Source organism: Lissotriton helveticus, chromosome 5_1, assembly GCF_964261635.1.
Source record: "Lissotriton helveticus chromosome 5_1, aLisHel1.1, whole genome shotgun sequence".
Taxonomy (NCBI): domain Eukaryota; kingdom Metazoa; phylum Chordata; class Amphibia; order Caudata; family Salamandridae; genus Lissotriton; species Lissotriton helveticus.
The window spans coordinates 239797808-239814786 of NC_136065.1; the positions used below are offsets into that span (position 1 = coordinate 239797808).

Here is a 16979-nt window from a genome sequence, read left to right on the forward strand (position 1 = left end):
TGATTGCTTATTTGTACACGATATAAGGAAATTGGTTTTATGTCCGATATTTCTATCACATAAGATAACTTCTCGTGCCCAGGCGATCTGTTTACTTACCGACATGCCCACGTTAGAAATTGCAATTGCATTGGGTACATTTTTGAAGGGTTTAAAAGAATATGGAAGCGTGATTTCGAAAGAGGGGCACTGATTTTAAGTTGTTTTAAAGTTTTAAATAAATGAAAAATTTTCTTCTTAACCTTTTAGAATTTTTGAGATTTCTGTAAAAATAGGGCGTAGTGTATGTTGTGTTTCTGAGGGCGTCACCCTCTTTTAATTTACTTTTAACAAGTACTGAATTTTACCTATTTAAGATGTAGTAGAATTTTGTCTGTCCGTACTTTTTGATTCTAATTACGTGTGTTCTGTACTGTTTAAAAGACCAAGGTCTAAATAAACAAGTTTCTCTCTCTCTCTCTCATACCGTGACCGCAACTAAGGAACGTGGTTCCTGCATCGTGGGGCCTCAGCACACACAAGCGTCTTGGTGGTGAGCAGATTCACTGGTTGTGGGACTCAGAGTGGCCTGCTTCATCATCCATGCTGCATTCCTCTCATACAACATGCTGACTGCATGCTCATTGTGGGCGGTGTCCAATTCATAGATTGAGATCCTCGAAGGGGGGGGCGCATACGTAGTAGTGCCTCATTCTCCCTGTGTGTGTGTGTGGGACCAGACTGTCCTGTATGACTCGTGTATGCTTGCACACCTAATGTGCCTCATTCCAGGGAGTTATGCCAAACCCAACTGTGGATTGATTTTGTAACCAGATTTTCTGGTGCGACAGGTATAATCGCGCACCAGCCGCTGTGCCGCCTTCCATGGATGTTCGACGAACACAACCTTTGGTGCATCGTGACATTATTGTCTAGTGCGACTCATATCAACTCGCACTAAACGTTGTGCCTTATTTCCAGGGAGGTACGGAAAGCCTGATACGTGGTTCTTTGTGATCGGATTGTCTGGTGCAACTCGGATCAACGCCCACCAGACGTTGTGTATCACTTCCCATGATGTGTGGCGACAGTTGAACCCCCCCTTTACCTAGTGTCCCATCTCTCCTCACCTGGTCCGACGACTTCCTGTTGGCAGGTAATATCGCCTGTATCAGGCCAGGGTGGTGATAGTAAGTGACTGGGCTGAAGAACACTTCTGACAGCGATCGGAAGCGGTCAAGAGACTGCGTGACCCTCGTGCTTCACAGAACTGGGCTGGTGCCCGAAGGCGAATCGAAGGACCTCTTGAATGAACTGGAACAGCCTCTAGCCCGTTTCTGCTCCACATACAGTGGGTGAACTTCCCTTTGTGGTGGCCAACCCCCCATTTGTCAACTGTTGCCTAGTTACCTTGATAGTTACACCGGCCTCAAACCGGTATAGTAAGGGGTGGGGGTTGTTGACTCTAACCTGTGGGCAGAGTAGTGGGGGGTAACTGAGAGGTGTGGGAGGGATCTGCATTCATATTATCAACTGGCCTGCCGGATATCATTTGCGCCGCACTACAATAACAAGCAGGCCCGGACTGGCCATAGCGGGCACCGGGCAATCCCCCGGTGCACCGCACGGGTGGAGGCCGGTTTTGGGCCCCTGGGGGCTGTTTTTGTTACAGGGCTGAATCGCCCCTGTAACAAAATCGGCCAAAAAACAGCCCAGGCAAAGTGCTCGCCCACCTCCCCCCCACCCAAGTGTTATAAATTCCTGTGTGTACACATTCCTGATATTGTTGTGACCTGGGGTCGCCCTAGAAATTTGTAGATTTGAATTGTGTTATTTGCCAAGGTGGGCTCAGTTCTGAGAAAGTATCGCACATCATAAGGGTGCTGGGCTTAAATAGAATATTTCCCAAGTGTGCATAATACTGATGTCATTTTAACACTGTTAGGCCTAGTCCTGCTAGCAATATTTCCAAGTATTATTTATACTATTTATGCCCAGAAATATACGAGTTTCATATTTTGTTTATTAATGTGTGTTGAATCAAATCTTTATTTACATACACCACATGTGAAGTCTATTTTGTGACATTCAGTGTATTTATTTTGTGACAGTTCTGTGCCAATGCTTTACACATTGCCTCTGTGATAAGCCTGACTGTTCGGTGTCAAGCTACCCAAGGGTAGGCGCAGGTTATACAGTGAGTGTAATCACCTAACCCTGACAGAAGTGGTAGGTTCTGCTTGGCTTGGGCACCATCTCATCACCTTATAATAAATAAATCTAATAATCAGCTGTACTCAATAAGATATTGATTTCAGAAACTGAACTGTTTGAGAAAGGATGCATCCATTACCAAACTTTGTAAAAGAAGATGAGTAGTGTACACAGTGGGATTCTCTCAGGTATCATTTAGCAGGCATCTACTCACACTGTATTACATGAACGTCTTGTAGGATGCGTCCTTTATCAAAATATACTACGTTAAGACATGTGATGTAAAAAATGGCTTCCTTTGAGCTTTCTGATACGATACATTCACTAACAGACAGCATTATATGAACATACGTAGTCTACCATACAGCATTTCAGCTGTTTTACATGATGCATCAACATAGAAAGGGCATTATAGTAAGATTTTTCACCGGTCACACAGGACACAACAACTAACAGAAAGCAATAAATAAAGGTATGGTGTGTACAGCATTGCAGCCGCTTAGCTGCATTCACTACCATTTTCGACCTCGGGGAGGCAATCATTGTTTTTTGGATTCTGAAGCTCATTGGTTTGTTGTTGATTGAGAACTGTGGCAGGCAGACAGGTGATGAGACGAGCATTTAGCAGAAGGTATGATTAAATGTGAACTCTTGACAGTCAGGTTTTTAAAGAAAAACAATGTTCCATAATTACTGTTTACAAACCTGCTTTGAAAGGATGTTGGGAGCAATGAAGACAAGCATTTGCAATGCAACAGGTCTCGCATTTTAGAAACTTTGACCTATTGGTATTGTGAGTGACAATGCTTTTTATTATTGCAGGTTTTTTAAACCATAAATAAAAGGGATTGTTATTTAAAATGCCAATAGCTAGAATTCTCACAATTGCAAGACCTATTTGCATTGCAAATGTTTGTTTTCTTTTCACTGATGGAGGGTCTGTGTCTGTTGCATACGACCAGGGCTCGAGTCGGGGTACCACGCGGGTGGACGGCGCCCCCCACTTATTTTACCGGGGGGACGCAGTCCCCCCTGCCAAACAGCTGGACTTCACTCTTTGGCCTCTCTGGGATGAGGAGCTCGGCACCTTTCATGACGTCACTTCCTGTCGTGGCATCACTTCCGGTAACAGCGTCCCCCCACTTCTTTTTTTACGACTTGTGCCCTGCATACGACTTTATACATCAAAATGCACCTTTTGTTGTACGTGTTTGCATTTTTTCTCAGGAAACGCGTTTAGCGGTAAACAAATGCCTTCCTGTCTCGGCTTCTCACTCATACTCGAGGACGTTTTCATCACCAGTTTCACTGGGGAGCTTGTCGGAAAGCACATAAGAGCTTTCTTGTTCGCAAGAGTTCACTGGGTGTGGCTCTTTGTAACTGCCATTCACCGCGGTAAGACGAGAGAGGTGTTTTGTTATCCTAGAGAAGGAAACTAATGTAACCAAACTTCTAGCACGCTCAAGAATATTTCCTTCCAGGGAAAAACTGGAGAGCAGGGATGTCGGAATGATTCTGGAAAATCTTAGCCCTTTGCAAGTCCTGGGTGCTGGGCAGTATAAATTACGGGTTAGCCTGTCCAGACTTGTGGATGATCGCCACAGCCCAGCAAGCACTTTGTAGGCTACGGCCTCTGGAAAAATCTGTTTTCTGCCCTGACTTTTAAGCCCTAAGTTACTCTCATTATGGCGTGGTGTACAGTTCCTGTGTTATCTTGAGTGTACTCACATAGAGGATGGGGATGATGAAAGGGTCGTCTCTGCGGATAATAGTTGGAATATACTCGGCTTTTGGAACCATGGATATGTCCTATTTTAAATTGACATGATTTTCTAACAGATAAAGTTCAAATGTGTTCCGAGTAACACAATCGTAACAATTTGTACCTCTTTTTCTTTATTATGTGTTTAGACAAAAATTATTTTGAAAATATTGAGTGTAATCCCACTGTTGAAGGGGGTAAAAGGTTTACATTTTGCAAAGTGTGTTGTGGCGGAACCATTGTGCATTTAATAATATAGTCCTCAGGTTCTGCGCGTTACTGGGTATCCCCACTGATTAATACTGACTCTGTTTACTCCAGCACAGAGCCTCTAATCATGCTCACTTATTTCTGGTCTGTCAGAGGACAATATAGCCTTACTCTTTGGCATTTATCATATTTAAATGGTGTTCCAATGTATGTCTGTGTGTGTGCATGTGTGTGTGTGTATAGTAGATCGATAGATAGATGGATAGATACATAGATAGATATGATAGTTAGACAGCTAGATATGTATTTTCCAATGGATAAACCATGCTGTTCTCTGTTCCCTGATAAGCCTGCCTCCTGACCACTTAATGTGTTAAATGAAACTGGCTGAACACAGCAGAAGCAATGAACCAGCCAAGCGTGCCTGCCAGCCCAGTCAAGGGTAGGGAAATCCAAGTCTCAGCATGGGCAGAAATGCAGGGTTGCCAGAAGGCCGTGTGCACACCTTGGGGATGTTACTGATTTATTTATAGAAGACGAGGAGGGGGCAGGGAAGCGTGGCAGCTGAAGGGGGCACGAAGCACTCAGCAATCACATGCCACGGTCCCTTGAATTCCTTTGGCACATGTACATACCAGGAGACCGTGCCTTTTGCACAAAATATAGTTTTATTTCTTTCTTCCTTCACTAAACGAGTGACAGGGAGATCATTGTGTGATGGCATCTGTATAGTTCCACAATATCAGAATATAAGCAATGGGTCTTCAAGCACCTAGAAGCAGCTTTGATGTGCAAAGTTAGCGCAATGCAGGCACGGTCTTCACTCCGTTGTTTCACTGAGGATGTGCTTCGGTACACCGCTGAGCTACTTCAAGAGCCCGTGGTGTGCCTTAACCTCCCGACATGAGTGCAGCACCACTTAGAAGAGTAACCCAAACGTACTACTGATCTAATGGCGGTTCAACCACCATAAATATCTCGAACAACAAACCAAACCTTCTGAACTGCCCATGGTGTTGTCATTAAACAGGAGCAACTAAGGTCAAAAGATGTGCCAGGTATGCTTGCAAGCTTGCATTGTCAGCTCCGGTGGGTATATCCTCTGAGCTGCATGCCATCACTTGTTTTACGCTTCGCTGTGCACTTGCGACAGACGAGCAACCATATGCTATTCATTCTGACGTGTCTTGAGGAGGAGTTCAGCCAACCCGTCTGCAATATGCTCTCTGAAAAGCAGCGCAACACTCTAGGCGCAGCAAGCATGGAGGTGCATGTTGGTTCTGGCATAAAGAATGCAGAGATGTGAACTGAGTCCCTGCGCACAGTAAGCATGGAGAGTCCCTAGCCACAGCAAGCACAGACGGTAGTTTGAGTCCCTAGGAACAGCGAGCTCAGGCAACACTTTGAGTCAAAAGACACAGCAAGCAAAGATGGGAACTTGAGTCCATAGGTACAACGAACACAGGCAGAAGATTGAGTCTACAGGTGCATCGAGCATAGTGATGTATCTTGAGTAATGAGCTATTGCAAACAAGAGCTGCTGCCAACCCTCTTGAAAGTTTATATATGTCAAATCCCAACTTGGGTGACAATGAGGCCTGTGCGGCTCTTTAATGTTGTCTTCTTTGTTTGGAGACCGCCTGCCTACAATCCCAGCTGACCACTAAACTCTAGGACAGCCACTCACATGACAGCACAACATTATGTAGGCCTTCACAGCGGTTCCTACTTGTACACAATTGGACTTTGATGTCTGAGACTGGGTGTGTGGTATGACCAACAAATGCTAGAGTTGTCACAATTCTTCAGTGCAATCTGATATCATTACAGCAGGCAGAGATACAAAACAGTACAGACTGACAGCCCCACTGCAGAGCACAGGGCATACATAGTACACCTCATAATTAACCCTCAATGACTGGTGTTACTCTTTAAGAGTATTGCAGCCAATTACACCTCAGTTGCTGTGCGTTGTCTTACATTCAATTAGATGGATACAAAATAAACAGAAATGGCATTGCATGATTCTTTATGGTGCTAATTTACCACCATGTGCATTCATCCCAATGAATGCTGTGACTTGACGACTGGGACTATCAGATGAGAAACCAGATCCCAAGTTACTGAATGCACTGGATTGCACACAAGTAGCATAGGGCCTAGTACCATAGCCACATCTTTCACCAAGATCACAAGGCAGATCAAACCATAGAACAAGGGATATAAAAAATATTTTTACCATTATCTTTGGAGGGAGGAAGTCATCTCCATCACATGCCATGACCTCCATTTCACGCTCTGCCTCCCAGTTCAGGTCGTCAAAGTCATCGTCGAGCCCTCCGCATGAATTCGGAAGGTCGTGACCTGATAATAAATGAACGTGATTAACAGGGTGTTAACTCTGCTTCCATTGCAAAACCGAAATCCCATATTCAGATCACATTATGAAATATTTGATGCAAGCTTTAGTTCTGTTTTGTTTGATGGTGCAGCTGATGGAAACAGTTAACTCTATTTGTTAGAATAGAATCTATCTATTCAATACGTAAAATGATATGCCATTATTCAAGCCTAAACCACAGAAATAGTGATGGAAAGTCCGTGCCATATGGTACGTGACTGACTGCCATAAGTAAAATGGGGACTTGTGTTTGCCCAGTCCCCATTTCCTTCTTCTTCACTAAACCCAACAACTAAAAATAAATATATTGAGCAAAGTCTCAACTTAGTCACTGGGGACCGATTGTGTCTGGAGCATGAACTCAATTGCTGTCCAACACGAGGACGGACCCATTACAGCCAGGGTGGGGACAAGTGCTGAACTGTGATGGGAGGGCTGGTTTGCCAGAATCCATTGTTTGTGGCTGTCAGCATCCGTCCTTTTTGACTTATACAAGGAAATGGTCATAGGTACACGCAGCCAGTCAACTGGAAAACTTAATGCTAAATGGTATGTATGTTCTACTGTTTGCAAACCTTTATGTTATTTCAACATGTTTTGATTCAGAAACATGGTTCATTCTTGCCGACATGCGTGGAAAAACTGAACCCAACTTAGAGACACGTGTATTCAATGATGTAATGCTTAGCGACAAAGAGTGGTGGAACTCTGCAGATATGAAGCCTTCAGGATCATTCATTATTGTATGCAAGCACCAAAAGAATTCGAAGTGTGAGAACGTACTTTCCCGGGAGTCATGTATGGAGTCAGGCTTGATGGGAGTCGGGTCGCTCCAGGACCGGCTGAAGCTCCTTTCCCTGCGATCGGCAAATGCTGTCAATAGAAGAAAATAACATTTAACTAACTACCAAACCTTAACTTTGCTCATATTGGCTTCTAGCAGGTTGCGTAGACAAAAGAATGGAGCAGTCCAGTCTCTGATATTGAACAACCCTAGGAGTTTTATCCCCATTATTGTGAAGATTAGAGACATGCCGTTTATCTGAAAAGATGGCTGGTTTAGACCATCGGCACGTGACTTTCACCTCCCCTGCTGTCACAGTGCAAAAGACCCCTCTGGGTGTAGGTCGAAGTATGTATCAAAATCGATAAGCCAGCATCTATCTCTGATAATAGGGGTGTCTAGGGCAAATACAATCTATTTCTCTACTCTTTCCTTACCCTATGAGCTTGTTGTACTATTCACTGAGCATTGGAAGGTGGCCTGGCGCCTAACAGCAGCCACTGTAGTCTTCTCATGGTTAGGAGGTGGCTGTACATGTCCTTTAGCTGGTCGCAGTGTGTGACCGTGCAGTTGTGTGATCGTCAGCTTTTTATATTAAATTGACTATCATTTGTAGAGGAAAAAAGTTCTCTTTACCCTGTCCTCCATTACTAACAAATACCAACAATAGGCATTCAGACTGTTCCTTTGTTTGATGATATTGTGATATCATTCAGCAGACGACCCCTTAAAAGAAACTAAGAAGCACTTGTCAAAGTGAAATGGTAACCTGAGAATTCACAGATACCCAAAACCTACCATCGAGGTAGTCTACAACTGTAGGCATATGATGGCTTTAAACCCCAAAGCACCTCCTGGGATGTACGTTATTTGAAAAACAGCATATCATTTGTGGCTGCTTACTTTGCGCTTTCATGCGCCGGCTGCCCACCATCCGCAAATGTTTCCTAAAATTCCTGCAAGCAAAAAAGAAAAGTTTACGTCAAGCAGGAAATCCAAATTGCAGGAGGGACATATTACCTTTACCAGTCACATTACATTATAACAATTAACCTCAAAACGTTTTTGCTGTGCAAATTTCACGATCCTTTGCTACTAGTTACTAAGCAAAAGTAGTTACACCACCGACAAAGTCCCTCGAGTCACACAAGTTATGACCCTTGGGTAGGTGTCTTTCAAATTGAGAGAAACCAGTGCAGTGCAGTGGCGGCTAAAGAAGAAACACACAACCACAGCCCACTCAGATAACTAGTTACATATACAGTGACATAAAAGTAGGACATCCACATGGCACCCTGTCTCAGGGACACCAACTCTACAGCCCCAAGATTATGATATAAAGGTACTCTCGAATTTATATTTTAGGCTCCAAAATGACCAGAATTGACAGTAAGTAACAAATGCACTGTTGTTCAATGGGAAAGCAGAGGACTGGGGATATAGTGGCCTAGTGATATCAGTGAGTGAGGGAGGGAGGGAGGGAGTTTATATGACATAGCCTATGCTATTATTGTGGTCAAAGCATTAAATCATTGGTATCGATCTACAAAAATTGTCAGGGTCACTTGTCTCAACTCGCCTCAAATCCAAGCCCTCTCTTTTCTATGATATTCCCGAGTAGATCCAGTAGATTGCTTCAAATTTAGCTCAAAGATGGCGCACATGACGTTAATTTTGGAATTAACACCCAGGGAAAGTACATATAATGACCATCTTTTTTTGGTACTGCAATTCAAACAACCTCTGACAAACAGACCTGTAGTTTTCTATAAACCGAGTTGACTCCATGATTCCGTAAAATACTGGCCGTGCCTTTCCCGGAGACATCAATTTACTATTGTCCTTCACATGATCCTTCGGACACGCTGTGTCATATAATGAGTCAGGCCACTTACAAGTGCATCTGTCACAGGATGTCAACTGCTCCACAGCTACTTAATCAAATGAACTGTGATGAAAGAACCTCACTTAATTTCTCACTCGGAGAGCTGGATTGTGAGCGGGAATGGAAGTCAGGTCAGTCTGAAGGTCGATCTATGACCGCCATTCAGCTGCTCCTTCAGCAGCACAGACGGTAAATCTTGCTGAATGACAGCTGTACCCTAGATCCTACTTTTTTGTGGAAGGTTCTGCCGCAGACTTTTTGTGAATCAGTCGTAATAGGAGGGCAGAGGAATCAGAACTTGTGAAAGGTTCTACTAACTGGGGCATTCCATTCTAAAAATAAAGCCTACCATTCTGGGAAAGATTTCACTTGCAAATAAATTGATGATGAAATATGTGCCATGAACCACTAAAAAGAGGGTCGTTTTAAGGGGGTTGGTGCTAAAATGTCAACTTTAAAATATCGACCTGCAACAGCATCGACTCCACGCTATTAACTTACACAATATGGTCAAGGTAAGTAGATATGGAGCTCGAAGAGTAAATGTGTACCTTGACGATATTGCGCAAGACAATATTTTGGAATCTTTATTGTTGCATGTGAATGTTTTCAAATAACTAAAACTTTTATTGTAAATCATACAATTAAAGGCTTATACGCCATACCCTCAAATATAAAAAAAACCAATATCTACCCACTTCCCCATCTCAACCCTTAAAACAATTATTATTCAGGACTTCAGTGGATGTTTTGTGTGAGTGTGAGAAATGCATGTGAGCAGTTAGCTCACCCGTCCATCGCCTGAACTCTGCGTCCTGTATGAAGGTGAAAAAGGTGTCACTAGGAGAGTGATACACGATGTTAACATCCCATATGTTTCAGCAACCTTGTACTAAACAAATGGAAACGAAAGGTCCACTGGCAAGAAAAGGTACATCGTTCTCATATGGTAGAACAAGCAGCATCGTTTTAGATATTTATCTAGTATGCAATACATATTACTGGAGAACTCCAAAATTCTCTGAGGCCATTGTCAGTCATGTATCTCTTCTGGGCACAGCATTTTTGTTAAGGTTCTAGGGTGAATCACTCTTTCTTTAAAAATCTCATGCGCTTGTTTGTGGGATCTGCCATGTTTATGAGGCGGGACATCCTGTGTAATACACCAGAGTGATTATCCTAATCTTTCTAGAATGCTTGTCAGGTGTGAGATGGGTCTACCTTCCCCAACAGTAACTCTCAGAAGTCACACAAAAGGTTAAGATTCTCAAAATGGCTGCAGAGACCAGCAAGTGGATAGCAAAGATGTTTTTCTTGTATGGAATCGCAGAAAAAAGCTCAAAAACAACTCAGAGGAATTTAAAGTTAAGAGTGTGGGAAGAGGTTTTTCATGCAAAGACTCCTCACAAACAGTCATTTCTGCAACAGATATCAGTTGAGCCTGGAATTCTAAGAAATAGTTCATTGGGACAGTTGTGCGTTTCCCACCATCTCAACAGAAACACAGCCAGCAGCATAAGTGGCATATGTAGGCTTTCAGGCTTGGCAAAATGGTCCCAGCCACACTCTTCATCTATTGACAGTCAGTGGGAAGGAAAACAGCCCTACCTCTGAATAACGGCAGCAGAATCATTCTCCCGCTTCCTTCTCTTCCTCTCTGCGTAGCCCCTGAAGGCCCTGAGGAACCATTTTAAGTGGTTAACCAACTATGAACACCAGGACCAGTTAAGACGTGAAACAGACAGACAGTGAGCTCCCACTAGACAACAGAGATAAAGAGCGGGAGATAAACAAACACGACTGGCATGACAAATTAGGCTTAGCAAAGCTGCTTGGGCATGGCTGTGTGAGTGTTGAGGTGGAGGGGAAGAGAATGTGGAAGCGAGGAAGATGTCTCATGAGGGTCCTCCTCGAAAATGTTCTGATCCAATCAGAACCAGTGGAAGGTGGATAATCCAGAAGACGTCTGTTTGGCCAACCTCCCACCTGCAGATGGTATCCACAACAATGTACATTCAGCAGACAGGACAGACATTCCGCAAACAAGCAATGCTGGACAGGTCATGGGTGGCAATAGGTCAAATTGGCAAGGGCACTTTTGTGATTTGAACATGAGAGGTGGGAGATGGTTTGAAAAATGTTATCTTCATATTGACTGTCATTGTAGAATGGATTGATCTTTACTACATTCATGCTATTGTCGTCATCAAACAAACAGATAACAGGGAAAAATACTTACGATATTCTGCTCATCCCAGAGGCAGGAAAGAAAGAAAGATATGTATTAGTCCAGTGGTTGGGATTTTTACAAGATACACAGTCACAAACTAGATGCATATAAGGCTGTCTGGGCTCCTGTGAAACAAGGCTGTAGATGACTAGGTGTGGGTCAAGGAAGTAGTTCTGGTCTCACCACTGACCCACATACCACTTTTAAAGGAGATACTTTTTTTTCTCAAATACAATCACAGCATTTGGCTAGTGGGTCGGTAACCGCCCCTTCAGGTGCTGAGGGGAGCTATATTACAGTCTGGCTCCCTTTCAAATATAAAAGCTTCGGTTCAATGGGCCTGATTTACAAACAATTCTTCCAGACATAATACTACCAAAAGACTGCCTTAAGACAGAAATGATGCACTTGGTTTACAAATGTTTTGTTCTGGCTTAAGACAGTTTTAGGATTTTGCATCTATCAGGTTTGACTTATGAAGGCTATTCGTTTGCTTTAAACTGTTTTTAGGCTGTCATAAAACAGGAAAAACCTTGCAAATTAGCCTCATCTCAGCAGCATGAAGAAGGCTGCCTTAAGTTTAGGGAACCTGTTGGTAAAGAATATTCTGTGGTTTTATAGTTTGCTTATGGTTATTAGACCCAAAGTTGAGCTGCAGAGCTTTGCGGATGTGCAAACCCTCTTTTTTCATGTGCTGGTCCCTGCACACCAAGTTTCCATCTAAAATGAGACTGTTCTGTATTAACGGAAAAAGATTAAGCATTAACCCGAGTGTTCATTATCCTGACATCATTTGCTGGATACTTCTTTCATTAATCTACTTTGGTTTTTATTATATCAAAATATCATATAAACAATCAAAATATAAAAATCACCATCCATGATGCCAAATGCTCTTCGATGACGTGACAAGGAAAGAAATAAGGAAAACAAGACAAGAAAGTTAGGTTAAAAAGGAAACAACTTGTGGGAGAGACGGTACAGAGAGGAGGTTGGAAGTGAAACAATGTAGAAACAAGAGGATCGCCGTTGCAGAGGAGAAGAAGGAGGATGAGCTAGGTGAGAAGGGAAGAGGGTGGTGTAATGCATTAGAGGACAACAACTGATAACAAGCATTTACAATGCAATGGTTTCGCCTTTGGAAAAGTTAGAGCTATTGGCATTGCTCATGACATTTCTTTTTTTTTTTTTACTTATAAATAAATGGTATTGTTATTTACATTGCCAACAGCTCTGAGAGAGAAACATTGAACATAAGGGGGTGGAAATGTTGTGTGGGATCACACTGGGGACAGAAGAAAAGAGCTGATAAACCTATGCACTCTCACGGAGTACAATCCGAGACAAAAAAAGTAATCGAATAAGAAGCAAATAAATGAGATTGACAATAAACACAACCAATGGTAAGCAATGGACAGGTTGTAGGCACACAGTAGGCCTTTTGCAATCAGACAAGTTAAACTACGTGGGCTGGACCACAAAAAGTAATGTGTTCACGCTGCGTCAAAATGTCAGGAAGTTAAGAAACAAGCATGGCCAGTACAAATAAGTATGACCTTAATGGGCTGCACTATCAAAGACACACTCATCACTCTGAACTCACACTAGCACTGTTCATCCCCTGCACTTGTAATTGTGGTTTGGCTGTATGTATGTAGTAGTGTATGGATGGATGGATGGATGGAGTTTATGGGATGGATAGATAGTATGGATGTCTGGATGTAGTGTTACATGTTTGGAATGTAATGTATGGATGGAGTGGCTAAATGATGTATGCTTTGGGATGTATTGTTGGATGTAGTGGGATGGATGGATGTATGGATGTATGGTGTGGTGTTATGAATGAATGTAGTGTGGTGATGGATATATGGATGGATTAGGGGATGGCTGGCAGAATGGAGTGGATGTTTTGTATGGATGGAATGGAGGGAGGCTATGGATGGATGGGGTGGTGGATGTAAATAGGGATTTAGTGGGATGGATTGTGATGGATGGAGTGTGATGGTTGGATGCAGTGGGGCGGATGTATGGATGGAGTGGTGGGATGGATGGATGGAGTGGGATGGATGTATGTCTGTTGTGGGGGTATGAATGAATGTAGTGGACTTTGAAGCTGCGGATCCAGGTTCGAGTCTGGTTAGAGGCTCAACATCAGTGTGATTCTGGGCAAACCACTTATTCTACCCGTGCCTAAAAAACACATAAATGTGTCTTTCCATAATGCAACTGGCGCTCATGTAAAGCGCTCCGATATCTTGGGGTCGAGTTCAAGCAGTATAAAAACTGCAACAACAAAAAAAGATAATAAGTGGCTGAGGTGGGATTCAAACCCATGCAGCTAGAGTAAAAAGGTCACTGGCGTGCAAAAATACAAGGTCTGAATATACGGTGCTCAACTACTAGGAGTATGCCTCAAGAGGGTGTGGCTTAACGGCCAGATCGGCCGACTTTGAAGCTGCGGATCCAGGTTCGAGTCTGGCTAGAGGCTCAACATCAGTGTGATTCTGGGCAAACCGCTTATTCTACCCGTGCCTAAAAAAACACATGAATGTGTCCCTCCATAATGCAACTGGCGCTCATGTTAAGCGCTCCGATATCTTGGGGTCGAGTTCAAGCAGTATAAAAACTGCAACAACAAAAAAAGATAATAAGTGGCTGAGGTGGGATTCGAACCCATGCAGCTAGAGTAACAAGCATTGGAAATGCAATAGGTCTCGCAGCATTAGAGTTAGTGCATTTAGAATTGTTTATGGGTTTTTTGTTGTAAATCTTTTGCATTTTTATTTTTTTTTGCCAATGCTAAAGAATTACAAATCAAAAAAGCAATAAACAATTGTAAAAGCTGTAACTAAAAATCCTACGAGACCTATTGCACTGTGTGAGGGTGAGGTGTTGAGGGTGAGTGAGGGTGGGGATGAGTGAGGAGTTGAGTGTGAGTGAGGTGTTGAGGGTGAGTGAGGTGTTGAGGGTGAGTGAGAGTGAGAGTGAGTGAGGGTGAGGGTGAGGGAGGGTTATTGCGAGTTAGGATGAGGGGTTGAGGGTGGGTGAGTGGCGTTGCATGGGTGAGTGGCGTTGCGTGGCTGAGTGGCGTTGCGTGGCTGAGTGGCGTTGCGTGGCTGAGTGGCGTTGCGTGGGTGAGTGGCGTTGCGTGGGTGAGTGGCGTTGCGTGGGTGAGTGGCATTGCGTGGGTGAGTGGCGTTGCGTGGGTGAGTGGCGTTGCGTGGCTGAGTGGCGTTGCGTGGGTGAGTGGCGTTGCGTGGCTGAGTGGCGTTGCGTGGCTGAGTGGCGTTGCGTGGCTGAGTGGCGTTGCGTGGCAGAGTGGCAGTGAGTGGCTGAGTGGCGTTGCATGTGTGCGTGGCGTTGCGTGTGTGAGTGGCGTGCATGAGTGGCGTTGCGTGGGTGAGTGGCGTTGCGTGGGTGAGTGGCATTGCGTGGCTGAGTGGCGTTGCGTGGGTGAGTGGCGTTGCGTGGCTGAGTGGCGTTGCGTGGCTGAGTGGCGTTGCGTGCGTGAGTGGCGTTGCGTGCCTGAGTGGCGTTGCGTGGTTGTTTTAGCGTTACTGAGCGTGTGTGAAAGAGTGTGATAGTTTTGTTGTGTGAGGGTGATGTTAAGAGTGTGTGTATATGTTAATAATAATTAAGTAATGTGTTGTTTGTAACTAAAGGTGTCCCCTTTGTATTACTTCAGTCTTATGTGTATATTAGTATGTAATTTTAAATGTGTATGTATTGTACTAACTATGTGTATGTTTTGTAACATGTTTGTGTAGTCTCGTTTTTATTTTTTTTTTAAAATGGCCGACGTATAGCGTCACGTCGACGTCTGCTATGTTTAGCGGTCTAGTTTATTTTTGAGTTGTGTGTGTTTTTTGTTTACGTATTTTTCTAGCCAATCGGAGCGCGACGTTTTTGACGTAGCGTTCCGATTTGCATACGTCAACCGTTGAATTCCCCATTGATCGAGAATGTTGGTGCGCGGAAGGCGTGTTCTTGTCCCGGTGGTGTTGCTGCGTCGTTTGACAGGTAAGAATGTATTCCTAAGTTTATTTTAATGTAATGTAATGTAGTATATATACTATGTAAAATTTAAATACTTGCTAAATTTATTTAATTCACTCGTAATATTTGTAAATGTTTGTAATGTAACATAAAGTAGTGTTTTTTATTGCCGATGTGTAATGCATATGTTTTGTTAAACTGTAATGTAATGTATTAATGTCCTTTTTTTGGTAATTTGACATACAAAAGGGGTTTGTTTCATTTCGAAGTGGTAAATGTGTTGTAATATATTGATGTAAGTTGTTTTTTTATTATTTTTTTGTGTGATGCTGAAGTAGTCGGATAATTTGTTATTGACGTACTTGAAGTATGAAATGAAACTTTGTGTCTTTGCTGACTGTAGTATTTTTAGCAATGTATGAACGACATGTACAGTGAACTAATGTATTTTTCGTTAGATTTTTGTGACTGACTCTTTCTATGTTCGTAATATGTTTTATTGTATTTGAACTAATTCCGTCTGGATAAATGCTATTGTGTTAAGCGTTTCTTTTTTTGTGTAAATCTCGACTATTGTATTCAATGCGTCCCATTTTCCGGATGAATCGTTCTTGTTTATTTCCCTCTGAAAAATTTGATTGTTTCTGAATTTTTGTTTATTTCGTCATATTTGCTTTATATTAGACGGAATTCCGTGAGAAGAAGTGCTATTGTTGTATGCGTCCGGTTTTTTGTGTAACTGTTGACTACTGTCTTTAAACCGTCCCATTCTCCGGATGAATAGTGCTTGTTTATTGCCCGGCGAAAAAGTTGCCTGTTTCACTTGTGTCTTTGTATCTCCTCGTCCTCGCTTCCTGCCACATATTTGTATTTGTTTCCTTTGTGTAATATTGTTGTAATATCGTACGAATTAAATTTACTTTTTGGCCCGAAGACTGATTAACATCCTTGCATCCTTTTAGGTCAATGATGTTAAGTTTTTTTTGTGTCTAACGTATCTGATGCTATACTCCGTCGACCCCCTTGTTTTCCGTCCTGAAATTTCTTTATGTGTAAGAAAATGGCCTAACATTCCTCAAATTGCAGAGTGGGTGAATGCTGCAGAGTGGGTGAATGCTGCAGAGTGGGTGAATGCTGCAGAGTGGGTGTATGCTGCAGAGTGGGTGAATGCTGCAGAGTGGGTGAATGCTGCAGAGTGGGTGAATGCTGCAGAGTGGGTGAATGCTGCAGAGTGGGTGAATGCTGCAGAGTGGGTGAATGCTGCAGAGTGGGTGAATGCTGCAGAGTGGGTGAATGCTGCAGAGTGGGTGAATGCTGCAGAGTGGGTGAATGCTGCAGATTGGGTGAATGCTGCAGATTGGGTGAATGCTGCAGATTGGGTGAATGCTGCAGATTGGGTGAATGCTGCAGATTGGGTGAATGCTGCAGATTGGGTGAATGCTGTCTATTGGGTGAATGCTGTCTATTGGGTGAATGCTGTAGATTGGGTGAATGCTGTAGATTGGGTGAATGATGGAG

At 43.2% G+C, this 16979-nt stretch overlaps 1 protein-coding gene across 2 annotated transcripts in view; it reads right to left on the reverse strand.

Annotated features, from left to right (window-relative positions):
- Nucleotides 1-16979, reverse strand: part of NSMF (NMDA receptor synaptonuclear signaling and neuronal migration factor) — a 226443-nt gene that overhangs the window by 71057 nt on the left and 138407 nt on the right. The window contains exons 5-8 of one of the 2 annotated variants that reach the window (XM_078642103.1): nucleotides 10844-10912; nucleotides 8254-8306; nucleotides 7350-7439; nucleotides 6405-6529 (exon numbers count right to left, since the gene is read on the reverse strand). In XM_078642103.1, the coding sequence (XP_078498229.1) occupies nucleotides 6405-6529; nucleotides 7350-7439; nucleotides 8254-8306; nucleotides 10844-10912 (337 nt within the window). The remainder of the gene's footprint in view (nucleotides 1-6404; nucleotides 6530-7349; nucleotides 7440-8253; nucleotides 8307-10843; nucleotides 10913-16979) is intronic. The other variant, XM_078642104.1, reaches the window with a different exon arrangement.